This window comes from Puntigrus tetrazona, chromosome 6 (assembly GCF_018831695.1).
Source record: "Puntigrus tetrazona isolate hp1 chromosome 6, ASM1883169v1, whole genome shotgun sequence".
NCBI lineage: Eukaryota > Metazoa > Chordata > Actinopteri > Cypriniformes > Cyprinidae > Puntigrus > Puntigrus tetrazona.
In genome coordinates this window covers 3,602,415-3,615,218 of record NC_056704.1, presented here as the reverse complement: position 1 = coordinate 3,615,218, position 12,804 = coordinate 3,602,415, and the positions used below count along the sequence as shown (strand labels likewise).

General features: G+C 38.0%; 1 protein-coding gene across 3 annotated transcripts in view; it reads right to left on the bottom strand.

Annotated features, from left to right (window-relative positions):
• Positions 1–12,804, bottom strand: part of myh10 (myosin, heavy chain 10, non-muscle) — a 44,900-nt gene that overhangs the window by 2,077 nt on the left and 30,019 nt on the right. For all 3 annotated transcript variants that reach the window (XM_043241584.1, XM_043241585.1, XM_043241586.1), the window contains 25 exons: positions 11,348–11,541; positions 11,126–11,247; positions 10,939–11,008; positions 10,517–10,677; positions 10,288–10,396; positions 9,978–10,109; positions 9,582–9,788; positions 9,263–9,400; positions 9,027–9,150; positions 8,764–8,935; positions 7,592–7,804; positions 6,933–7,077; positions 6,516–6,722; positions 5,985–6,089; positions 5,731–5,883; positions 5,229–5,477; positions 4,512–4,724; positions 3,701–3,913; positions 3,388–3,549; positions 3,014–3,142; positions 2,810–2,898; positions 2,360–2,483; positions 1,967–2,175; positions 1,751–1,859; positions 265–437 (listed from right to left, as the gene is read on the bottom strand). In XM_043241584.1, coding sequence (XP_043097519.1) covers positions 265–437; positions 1,751–1,859; positions 1,967–2,175; positions 2,360–2,483; positions 2,810–2,898; positions 3,014–3,142; positions 3,388–3,549; positions 3,701–3,913; positions 4,512–4,724; positions 5,229–5,477; positions 5,731–5,883; positions 5,985–6,089; positions 6,516–6,722; positions 6,933–7,077; positions 7,592–7,804; positions 8,764–8,935; positions 9,027–9,150; positions 9,263–9,400; positions 9,582–9,788; positions 9,978–10,109; positions 10,288–10,396; positions 10,517–10,677; positions 10,939–11,008; positions 11,126–11,247; positions 11,348–11,541 — 3,922 coding nt within the window. The remainder of the gene's footprint in view (positions 1–264; positions 438–1,750; positions 1,860–1,966; positions 2,176–2,359; positions 2,484–2,809; positions 2,899–3,013; positions 3,143–3,387; positions 3,550–3,700; positions 3,914–4,511; positions 4,725–5,228; positions 5,478–5,730; positions 5,884–5,984; positions 6,090–6,515; positions 6,723–6,932; positions 7,078–7,591; positions 7,805–8,763; positions 8,936–9,026; positions 9,151–9,262; positions 9,401–9,581; positions 9,789–9,977; positions 10,110–10,287; positions 10,397–10,516; positions 10,678–10,938; positions 11,009–11,125; positions 11,248–11,347; positions 11,542–12,804) is intronic.

Genomic DNA, 12,804 nt, shown 5'->3' with positions numbered 1-12,804 from the left:
TCATTTTTATTAATTTTTATAGACATTTCTATTATGCATGTATTTATTTTATTTGACTTTAGTAATTTTATGCTTCAATCATTTGCTAGATGCTTTAAGTTTTTTGTTCTTTGGCCTTAACTCTTGACAAGCCATTTCATCAGTTAAGAGACTGAAAGATGAGTTTTTACAGCAATCCATGTATTACAGTAAGGAAAGATATTGGTCAGATATTGATCTGGGATCTAAAGTATTACAATATATCATTATATATTGTATCTGTACCTGAGACGGTTTTTGAGCATGTTGACCTCTCGCCTCAGACCCTCACACGCTTCAGTGGCATCGTCCAGCTCTCTCTGCAGCTTCCTGCGGGAGGCGTTCGCTCGAGTCGCCTCTTCTTCAGCCTCCTCCAGCTGCCTCTTCAGCTGCTTCATGCGGGAGTTTGCCTTCTCCATCTAAAGACAGACAGAATAATAAGTCTCAGATTTCTCTCGTGAGAGAAAAGCAGCTAACTACAATTTATTGTGTATTATGTTTAGATCAGTAAACGTGAAACTTGAACTCTATGAATTTATTGTGTATTAGCAGTTTAGATCAGTATTATGTTTAGATCAGTAAACGTGAAACTTGAACTGATCTGTGAGAGCCAAGTGGTTTGAAACCTATTTTGACAAAAGATAAAGTAATAATGGAGCAGCATGTGAGCATATGATCATTCTTATGTGACACTGAAGACTGGAGTAATGATGCTACATGTAGTTAAATCACAAGATTAAATGACCTTTTCAAGTATACTCTAATAGTACACAGGTATTGAAAATTGTAATGACGTTTCACAATAACTGTTTTTACTGTATTATTGATCAAATAAATGCTGCCCAAAACCTGTCCAGTATCTTGGTAACATAGTTCAGGGAAAAAAAAAAAAAACTTTGAAAATGTTATAATCCAGCCATTCAAAGCATGGAAATCTTTAGATTTCTCTATTTTATAGGCATCAAAAACTGTAATAATACCGTTTATGAAACCTATGTGACCCTGGACCATAAGTCATAAGTCGCTGGGGTATTTTTGTAGCAATAGCCAAAAATACATTATATGGGTCAAAATTATAGACTTTTCTTTTATGCCAAAATCCATTCAGATATTGGATGTTATGTAAATTCCTTACCGTGAATATATTAAAACTGATTAGTATAATATGCACAGCTAAGAACTTAATTTAGATACAAACGAAAAATTAAAAAAAATATATACATACATATAATATATGTGTATGTATGCATGTATATACATATATATATATATACACATATACACATACATACACACACATATACATACATATATATATATATATATACATACATACATACATATATATATATACACACATATATACATACATATATACACACACACACACACTCACACACACACACACACATAAGACATATATACACATACACACACATATATGCGTGTATGTATATGTATATATACACACACACACACACACACACACACACACATATACATATTTCAAACAGCTGTATCTATCCAGCCATACATCATTGGAAAGCTTATTCATTCAGCCTTCATGTGATGAATATATCTGACAAAAAAAAATATACATTTAAGATGATTTTGTGATCCATGGTCACATTGCCTGAAGCTTGAAAAGTGGAAAATCAGCATTTGTCCAGCGCAAGCGCCATGAGACTTAGCACACTTTGAGAATGAAGATAAGGATTTGAGTTTCATTCACCTGCTCTTTGTACTGGTCAGCGTGGCGACGTTCATCCTCCACTTGCATGAACACCTCCTTGAGTTTCTTCTCTGTGCGACGCACAATCTTATTGGCTGCAGCTCTCTCCCTGTGAAACACACAGATCATACACCAATGCAAAAACATAAGTTAGTGCTGATGCTTTTTGTTCAGACAGAACATGACATTAATTGCTTTCTTTTCACTGCTGCATACTTGGCTTCCTGTTCAAGCTGCTCCTCTAGCTGGATAATCTTGGCCTCCAGGGCGGTGATAGAGGCCTTGAACTTTGATTTGACGGATCCCTCAAGTTCCTGCAGTTTGGCCTTCAAATCTTTGTTTTGCCGCTCCAGCTGCTGACGGGCGTTCTCGCTCTTCTGGGCGGCACTACGTTCTCCCGCCAGCTCTGTGTTCAGGGTATCCACCTGAAATACAGACAAACCAGCTGTTACTGAAGACGAGATGTGTCAAATGTCGTCAAGAATGCTTATGAGGATAACAATTTGACATCTTGCAAAATCTCACAAGCTTTGAGAAAAGGCCATATTGACAAGTTTAACCTGAAAACATAGCTTGATCATAATTACAGCAGTTTCCTCAACACCGTACCTGCATAGTGGTCTTGCGGAAGCGGTCATTCAGGAGCTCCATGTTGCTCTGTTCCTCTTCTAGCTCTTCCTCCAGCTGGGCGATACGAGCCTCCAGCCTCCTCTTCTCATCCAAGAGGGCAGCCCTGAAGCAATGGACATGAATGAAGTATAAAATTTGCGTTTGAACAAACTACAAGCCCAAGAGGACATTTATTAATGGCAGAATACATCAAAGTCAGTGTAAAATGGAAATTGTGGTCATTGGAAACTGCAATTGTTTTTTTTGTCTTCTCTACTATGGTGTATATCCACCTTTAATTTTTTTTTTCTCTTCTAGAGAATACATTTAAGGCCAGACATGATTTTGTAAATTGAAATGTGAGAAATCTCTTATAAGCATTGCAGAATTCCACCGTCTATTCATTTTCATTTAAAAGAGGTTTGAGAGGTTTGCAGCATAATGACTCACTTTCCAGAGGCACTGTTGGAAATCTCGTCCGCAAGCTCGTCTCTTTCCTGTTCAGCATGGCGTCGGGCTCTTTCTGAAGACGCCAGGTCCTAATAACAAATCACAACCAAACCACAAATTGGCCACTTTAACTAATCCAACTTAAAACTGTAGAAAAACAAGCAACAGATTGTTCAGAAACGCTTTATTCGAAAGTCGACTCACCTCTTGCAGCTGCAGAATCTCAGCCTCAAGACTCTTGAGCTTCTTCTCATTCTCCTTAGACTGAGCGAAGATCTCATCACGAGAAGAGCGTGCCTCCTCCAGCTCCCTCTGGTAGTCCTTCATCTGGGCCTGGATCAGAACAGAGAGATGTTGTCAACCGTACTTCTCGCATTTTGTAATCTCTCTGCTTTACTGAGATTTAATATTTTAGGGCATAGTCAGTACAGTCAATGATGTAGTAGACTGATGCCTGATGCTGATGCATGTGAGGTTAAACTGATCATTCTAAGAGTAAATGAGTCATTTCTTGCATTGTCATTACTGTCTCATCGCATTTCTGTGCATGAAGAGCAGACTTCTGGAGAAGATTCTACCTGGAGTTTCCGCAGCTGTTTAATAGCTTCATCACGGGCCTTGTTTGCAGCCTCGATCTGAGATTCCACATCTTTAAGGTCCATCTCCAGTTTCTTCTTGGCTGCTACAGCAAGAGCTCTCTGCTTCCTTTCATCTTCAAGCTCCGCCTCCATCTCACGCACCTGAAGGAACAGTAATCAGATAGTAAAGCTATGAACAAATGTATTTATTTTTTTTACACAAAGCTGCCTTAAGACGTACTTTCTTTATTTGAAAGCACATGGAAATGTATCCCAAAAGACTTGAAGCTTGAAAATGATAGATTTAACCCACCTGTTTGACCAGTGCCCTTTTCTTCTCCTCATTCTGCTCATCTCTGGCCTGCAGGTCTCGGTCAAATTGGGCCTTCATGGCTTGCATGTTGACCTCCAGGCGCAGCTTGGCATCCTCTGTGGCCTGTAGCTCGTCCTCTAGCTCCTCTAACTGAGTGCGCATCTCCTCCACCTGCTGCTCTAGAGTGCGCTTGGATTTCTCCAGCTCATGCACCTACAGATTAGATCAAATAAAAATTACAGTAAGATGGCGTCATAACCAGCGACCAACTGCTAAATGATAAATCTAGGATACAGGACTTTTCTACTTATATTTAGTCCAACATTTCTAAAATTCTTTTTTGAAGACTTCCAAGATTACATTTTTTTTCATACATTTTTAATGTTTTGCAAACCACTGTCTACATTACATTTTTATGAAAACTCTAGACATGGAAATCACCATTTTAAAATTTTAAAATTCTTCCCATTTTCAAATTAGCATTTTTTTTGCTTCTATGTTTGCCACAGCACTCCAAAATCTTGCTCTAAAGGCTGCACATTAAACATGCATATGTTGCGATTGGCTGATTATGTCACTTTGCTAAGTATTCTGTTGTCAGTGATGACAGGCAAATTACTTGACACCTGAAACTTGTTGCAACACACTTAGTTATCACATGCTGTAGGGTGTCAGCACATTATGAGGTCTCAAAACAGCCAACAAAATCTGCTGTTTACAAAACACCAAAGGTTCTTTAAACATCATGATGAATTCAAACAGCCACATATGTAATATAACAGAACAAGCACCCAGTAGCATACTGACTTACATTCTTGCCGACGTCATCCTTGGAACTCATCAGATCCTCCATCTCAGCTCTCAGCTGCTTGTTAAGTCTCTCAAATTCCTCTTTAGCCTCCAGAGCTTCATCCAGGGCTCGGGCCATGGACAGAGCTTTGGTCTCCTTCTCTCTCGCCTCAGCCTCCGCACGGTCCCTCTCCTCAGCGTAACGTGCAGAGATGGTCTTCTCTTCTGCCAGCATCTAACAAACATCAATGCTATTGTTAGATTTTTCATAATTATTAAATATTTTTCATTAAAATGCAATAATAATAATAATAATAATAATACAATTTAGCACTATATATATAAAAAAGTTAAAAAGTTAAGTTTTTAAAATCACTTGGTAACCCTCATATTGCTGCAAACAAGACTTGTGTTCATCTTTCAAATACAAATGAAGAAATTTAAAATGAAACCTGTAAGATTTCTGTCCATCCATTGAAAGTACATTCCAGTAAATCTTAGAAATGTAAATGCTTCAGAAAGGCCATAAAATAATCAAAAAAAGTATGTTCTCACACATCAACCAAGCATTTTTAAAATGGAAATGGAATGGGCTTTTATTAGAATGACAGAACAATAGATATTATCTTCATTTATTTTTTAAACAGGTGTGAAAAGTCTTATGGTTTTGGAACATGAGGGAGAGTAAATGTACGAATTTTAATTTTAAGAATGAAATATTAACCAAAACAATTAATACCTGGTCAAACTTCTTCTGTTTCTTCTCCAGGTTTGAGACAATCTGTCTCTGGTGGTCCAGGTCCACCATAAGGTCATCAAGCTCCTGCTGCAGCCTGTTCTTGGTTTTCTCCAGCTTGTCGTAAGCGATGACCTTCTCCTCCAGTTTCTGACTGGCTCCCTCCATGTCCTTCTGCAGCTTTCTCTTGACCTCCTCCAGGCCTTCAAGAGCTCCCACATCATCCTCCAGCTTTTTCTTAGTCTCCACCAACTATCCAAGAAAGGAGGATTACAGAGGAGTGCTTTTACTTTTTACATTTACTTTCTGAACAGAAGTAAATTACACTTTTACATAACTTCTGGTCCTCAAATACGACAGCATTTGTAAGGTTCTAGCCAACATGTCTTGTTGGCTTGTAAAGTAAAACACATCATTATTGAATGTGTCAGCTGATGTGCAAGATGTTGATATAAACTGACTTACCATCTGCACTAATAAAAGAATATGGATTGATTGCACACACCTGGGATTGTAGTGTTGCCAGTTGTTTCTCCAGGTTCCTTCGTGCCTCTTCTTCCTCCTCCTGCTGCTCCAGAAGGTTGTTCTTTTCCTCCTCCAGTTGACGGATACGGCTGCTCAGGTTCAGCTTCTGACGCGTCTCCTCTTGAAGAAGCTCCTATATATTCACAATAATAATACATGACTCATATCACATGCACACACACCTCTTCTGTAAAAAGCCTATCTATTGTTTATTAATAATCTCTTTGCATTTACCTGAGTGTCCTGTAGCTGACTCTCTAGGCTGGAGGCGTCTTTAGTCAGCTTAATTCCCTTCTTCTCAGCATCTTCCAAAAGAGCAGAAACATTGTCCAGCTCCGTCTGCAACAAATGACAAATAAATTACATAACCGATTAGAATCGAAGGTGCTTGAGCAATGTCACTCTGCTAAGGTTGCTTCATACCTAATTTGAAAGAGTTTTAAATAAGACTTGCAATCTTTACATTTGCAATTATTAAAATGAATTGTAATTATTCTAAGTAAAATAAATTAATTTATTAATTTATTCTAAAAAAAATAAATAAATAACTAAAGCTTCAGGTTTGCTGTGTGTATTTGTAGGGCTGCACAATGTTGTGATTATATAACAATATGACTAAAAACCAAAGAAACAACAGTTCACTGTAGTTTGTGAGGGAGGATGGAGTGTAATACAATTTCAACAAGAAATAATTACAGAAATGATTCTGATATGAAGTGTAACAGCACTCACTTGTGGTTTATGTGACAGTCTAACAGCACTGACCTGTAGTTTATGGGAGCGGTCTGAAAGCTCTCCTTTAACCTTCTCTCCCTCGCTGAAGCGGGCCATGAACTCCTGCAGCTGAGCCTCAAGTTTCTTTCTCTTGTGCTCCGATTCAGACTTGGCCTGCTGCAAACTCTTGACCTCACTGGTCAGCTCCTTATTATCACCCTCCAGAGTCTGTTTGTTTTTCTCCAGATTAGACTTCACCTAATGTTGACAGACAGACAGTGTGAGAGAGAGAGCCAGATATTGCCTGAACTGCATCAACAGGAGACCATACCACATTTAATCACTGAATGAGGAAATGAATTCCAAACATCATTCTGACAGCAGACTGGCAGCGTTCCAGTCGAGACATTAGAACTGAAATCCCTCACTACAGTAATGAGTCATTTACTCTTCATCTCTGTGGCTTACTCTCTTGGCCTGCTCCAGCTGCTCAGAGATCTCCTCCAGAGCTGTACCGTGCCTCTGTCTCATTTCCTGGATCTGAGACTCATGGTTTTTCAGCTCGTCATCGATGGCCTTCTTCAGCTCTGCCACCTCCTGCTCTCGCTTGGTCCTTCATGAGATAAAGACACATTGTTTAACAAGACACATTTTGAGAAAGGGTCAGATTTCAATTAACTTAATCTGGCTTAAACAGCTGTCTACTTACAATAACCAAACTCATCTTATCAACCGTAGCAAAATGTTGACACTAAGGTTTTAGCATAGTTTTGATATTTCCTCTTATTTAAAAAACATAAATCTGTCCTCATTTACTCATCCTCCACATGTTCCAAACCTATAAGTTTCTTTCTTCTGCTGAGCACAAAAAATATATATATTTTGAAGAATGCTGTTAACCAATCAGTTGACTGTAGCTATTGATTTCCAAGATATGGAAAAAAATACTATGGAAGTCAATGGTTACTGTCAACTGTTTGATTACCAACATTCCTTAAAAGGTTTGAAAAAAAGTGAAAGGTAAAGTAAATACAATTTTTATTTTGGGGTGAATTATACCTTTAAAAAATAGTTCTATTTTGTGGTCATGATAAGTTAAGTTTAGTTGCTGATGCAGACTCTTGTACCTCAGCTCCTGCTGGGCGGCAGTGGTATCCAGAGTGTCCTCCAGCTCAGTCTTTAGAGCCTCCAGCTCCTCACTCAGATCTCTCTTGAGTTTCTCAGCTTTGTTTCTGGCTGCTTTCTCAGACTCCAGATCCTCCTGGAGCTCAGCTAGCTGGGCCTGCAGTTCCCTAACTTGCTTCAGAGCATTGTTCTTTTGAGCGACCTCCTCATCACCTCTGTGGAACAACAAAGATGAGCAAAGATTATTAACAAAACCATGCATACTAAATTATAAGTTATAATACAAGTTATATTCTACAAACTCTTTCTTTGAATATGAATTATTTTATTCAGCTGGAATATTTAAAATTGGTCTCATGTAACAAAGCCTGTTGTGAACATGCTCAGGACAGTTGGACATTGTTGTTTTTAGTTGTATGGGTTTAGTTTTTTTTATTAGTTTTTTTTTTCCAGCCACAATGTAAATATTGTTCAGTTTCTTTCACAGACTGATCGTTTCATGACTTAAGACCTGAATGTATCGTCACGAGTTGCAGGAATTTGTTTTTTTTTTAACTCTCAAAGATGTGGGTCTCATTGACTGCCATTATATTACTGACAGACCGCAATGGTTTGAATTTAAAATATTTGTTTTTGTTTTACTGAAGAAACAAAAGTCACCTACATCTTGGATGCCCTGGGGGTAAGCAGCTAAACATCACATTTTCATTTTTGGGGAACATTCCGGTAAATTCACTATAATTACATTGCAATAAACACACTTAAAATAAATAAAAAATTTTACCAATTTCTAGTTTAAATAATCAGTTCTTTCACATTGTAATTGTATTTCAAAACATTTTCACTGTACTTTTGCCTTGGTAAATATAAGAGTTTAAAATAAAATAATATCGACCCATGATATACACAAAAAACATGCTTGCCCATATATTTTTTTTCTGTTAATAATGTGATGTCGCAACAGCAATGTGATTCCAATTCACACATTTTTTTTCAGAACTGCACAATGTTAGCAAACACAAAGGTCAAGAACAAAAACTTTCCATGACTAATATTCCAATTTGTATGACGCCAACCTAACTCGGCCTGCCATAAGTTATTGTTTTGACATGGTTAGTTAGACAAAAGAGAAATAATTTTCTTATTTACTGCTCCTCAATGAATAGATCTTAACCTGGCCAGTACAGCTTGTAGCTCCTCTTCCTTCTTGGCCAGCTGGATCTTTAGTTCCTCAATCTGGGCCTGCAGCTCAGCTATCTGATCCTGTAGGTCTGTGGTCTCAGCGTCCAGCTTTCTTTTGGCTTTCTCGAGCTCCTGCCTAGTTTTCTCCTCTTTCTTCAGGCGCTCTGAGGGTCAAATACACACCCATAAACATGTAAGACTCACTGCTTTACACCAACTTAAATAAAATGACTCCTATTCAACTCCTATTCTCACCTTCCAGGTCTACCATCATCATTTCTTGCTTGTTTTTGACTTTGCCAAGGTTCTTGGCCTTCTCTTCTTCCTCAGCCAGCTGGGAGGTCATTTCACTGACACGGTCCTCCAGGAGTTTTTTCTCCTGAGGGATAGAGAGGAAAGGGCTCAGTTTGCTTCTGAAAAGTTCTTAGAGCATTCTTACAAGAAAAGCCCTGGGTTGCATTTTGATTAGGCGGTTTGACATTTGTCCTGACCTTTAGGAATTTGGAGTTCTGGTCCTCCAACAGCAGTATATCTTCCTCCATCTTTTTTATTTTGGCTTCAGCAGTCACCTTCTCCAACTGAAGCTTCTGTCGGGCAGCCTCTTCTTCATCTAGTTGCTCCTCTAGGTCCTAAAGTCACGCGCACACACACTCTTGTCATTTCTGTACAGCAACAGTATAGGGCTTTTACAAGCCTTTAAGTACTTGCTGAATTCATTATTCCAACCTAGAAGTTTTAGATACATATTTACTTTCTGAGAGGCCTATTTTAAACTTACAGCAGATCAAGGACTACATTTGAACTCCATACCTGTATGTGTGACTGCATTTTCTTCTTCTCATTCTGCAAGGATTGGTTTCTCTCCTCTTCCTCCTCCACTCGGGACTCCAGGTCATGAAGAATCTCTTCCAGCTCTTGTTTTTTAGCCACCAGGCGAGCCCTCATCTCTTCAGCTTCAGCAAACAATTCAGTCTCGGCCTGCAGCTGCTCTGCCAAGATGTTCTTCTCCTCCAAGAGCTGAAACAAACATCAAACCAGATCTTTTCTCGGTTTCTACAACATTTACAGCACTTAATTTGTTTGTCGGATTCACTATGATATTGTGATAAAAAAAAACAACTTCATTTAAGTAAAGCCATAAACAAATATCAGATATGTAACCATGTCTTTAAATGTGTCAGAGTCGGCAGGTGAGTGTGTGCTAACCTGCTGGTGTTTCCGCTCCATTTCCACAAGTTCGTTCTCTACCTTGACCTGCCTCTCCTTCACTTTAATGAGCTCCTCATCTTTGGCCTGCATTTCTTCCTCCTGACGGGTCACCTGGAGGAGGGGTTTTACCTGCAGACACACATATAATGCATACCCTAAAAAACTATCTGCAACAACAATGCAAACAACGTTTTAAAGATTCAATTTCTCTTGCAAGCACATAGGTTTGTTTTAGATAGGTATACAAAACCTGGTAAAATCATTAAAACGGTTTTTGAAAGAGACAGGTTTCATAACTAAAACCAACCTTTGTGAACAGTCTCCACCACTGCCAGTGGCGTAGTTTCAGGTAGGCAGCGCAGTTTCTCTGTAGGACTTTCAAAGCGCTTAGCTGCTGCTGTTTTTTAGCAAAGGCTCTGAAGAACACAAGTCAAGGTCTCATAAGAATACATTTCTATATTATAAATAGTAAGAGCTGCGTATTACTGTGCCACTTTTAGGTCAGATTTAGATCAGCCATCCACATTTGGACTCACTTGCGAGCCAGGTATCCTCGACAAACTGACTGGAAGTAGATGATGATATCTGTTATTTTTAGGTCTCTCTCCTCCTCCAGATGTGCCAAAACTCCAGTGCGGAAGAAGATCTTACTCTGACCGATCCGGTAGAGGTTTGCATCAAGCTCCAAGGCTCGGATCTACAGATCAGATTGTTAAATGATACTTAGTATTTAGCAGACACAAAATTTCAGATGTTGGTATATCTATAAATGAACACAAGTAATAACTTCAAAAAAGAGAGAATGAACATAAAATACTTAAAGTGCAATTACACTACCATTCAAATGTTTGGCCAGTAAGATTTTGTTTTTAATACTCACCAAGGTGAAACATGATTACAATTTAACAATTCTTTTCTATTTAAATATACTTCCAAATGTAATTTATCATTCTCTTACCATTCTCTCACAAGCCTGCTTGCCGTCCATAAAACCTTTGGGTATTGCATTAGGAGTGAGGATCTCGTATCTGAGTGGAAAACAGATATGAGAGTAATATCACTGATAAAATACAATAATATTAATCCTACAGCATCTTAAGACACATGGTATTTCTCTACCCTTTATTAAGATATCTGAAACACACCTCTGTCTGAACTCCTGGAAGACAATGCGGTTAGGGAATCCCTGCCTGCAGATACGGATCCCTTCTAGAACTCCATTACACCTCAGCTGATCTAGAACCAGATGAGGCTCCAGTTTACCAGCCTAGAAGAATGACAACATTAAAGAAAGAAATTCTGGTCAAATACTTTTATTTAACTAAAGGACATATTTACTTCCAACTAAAAGGACATATGTCACTTACTCTTTTCTCATGATTGGGGATGATACAGCGGACAAAGTTGGGGTTGGTGTTTCTGAGTGTGGCCATGAGTTTTGTAAGGGACTCTTTATAGAGCTGACCCACAGTGCGGAACATGCCCTTCTTGGTCTTATATGTAGCCCCAAATGCAGTCTCATTCATCCCTGCCACCTGGTCCAAACCAACAATACGGTCCACTACCATGAAGAGTGAGAAAAAAAAAAGAAAAAAAAACCCAACCGGTTAGTTTGATCAAAGTAATTTGATCAGATGCAATTAATAAAAAGAGTGGCACAACACAGCCGAATCATGTGAAGATGGAAGAGGGAAATCTACAACTAAAGCTCTAAATCAACAACACCAAGCGGAAGGTCAAAATACGCTGTGTATTTTTGCATTCTTACAAAAAACATAAAAAAAACTCCTTTGATTCTTTCAGGCCTTTAATCTTCATATCCCAAAAGAAAACAGAAAATAACTTTCAGAAATTAGTACAGTGTATTTTGACTTAGTGCCACAAGTTCAGACAGCCAATTCAGGAGCCAGTGGCCCCTACTATGCCAGCAGGTGCAGGTCCAGTGCTAGGCAAATGGAGACATGGAACAGATGAAGAGTGCCAAGGATAAGACTACATCTATAAACAAGCACAAGCTGCAAAAAAAGTAAATGGAAGGATGAAACAGTCTAGATCATGTCCAGGACATATTTCACACCAATACCTTGAGTAAGATATTATTTAAACAAGTGCCCGAATAGATTTAAACCTTTAAACAGATTTTGTTACTGAGCTCCTCTTGAGACTTGAGTCACCTGCTTGTGAATCAGACTACACTGATTACACTGTATACATCTTTGTATGCAGCACAATTTACAACAAGTTAAATTTATAAAAGTTAATTCCATTTAAAAAGAAAGATATTTTAAGATATTTTGCTTAAATAACAGTTTCCACCAAGTAGATTTTCCACTCCAATTATTGTTACAGAATTATAGAATACAAAAATATTGACTATTGATACATTGCGTAAGTATTTGTTGTAGTATGTTGATTTCAATAAAAATAAATTATAATTTTGCAATTATTTTTACTTGCCATGATTTTAACAAGAAAACAATTCTCAAAACAAATTCAAATAATAAAACATTTGGATGCATGACACCAAAAATGTTTCTGTTGTTTATTCGTTTGTTTGTTTTGAGTGAAATATGACCCAGACATGTAAATCAAGCTCTCTCTCTAAGTAATGTTACTAAAGTTGTCTCCTTTCAGCAACTGAATAAAATCAATGTAAATAAATTTGCTTAGTAATAAATAAGACCATAATCAGAAAAATTGCATTCACAAATTTGAGTCTCAGCAGTGTCATATGACAAAACAAGTCAAACTTCAAACACTCAACAGACAAGAAATCAAAAACGACATATTCATTTTGATTTATTGGGGCCTAACTACTAACTAC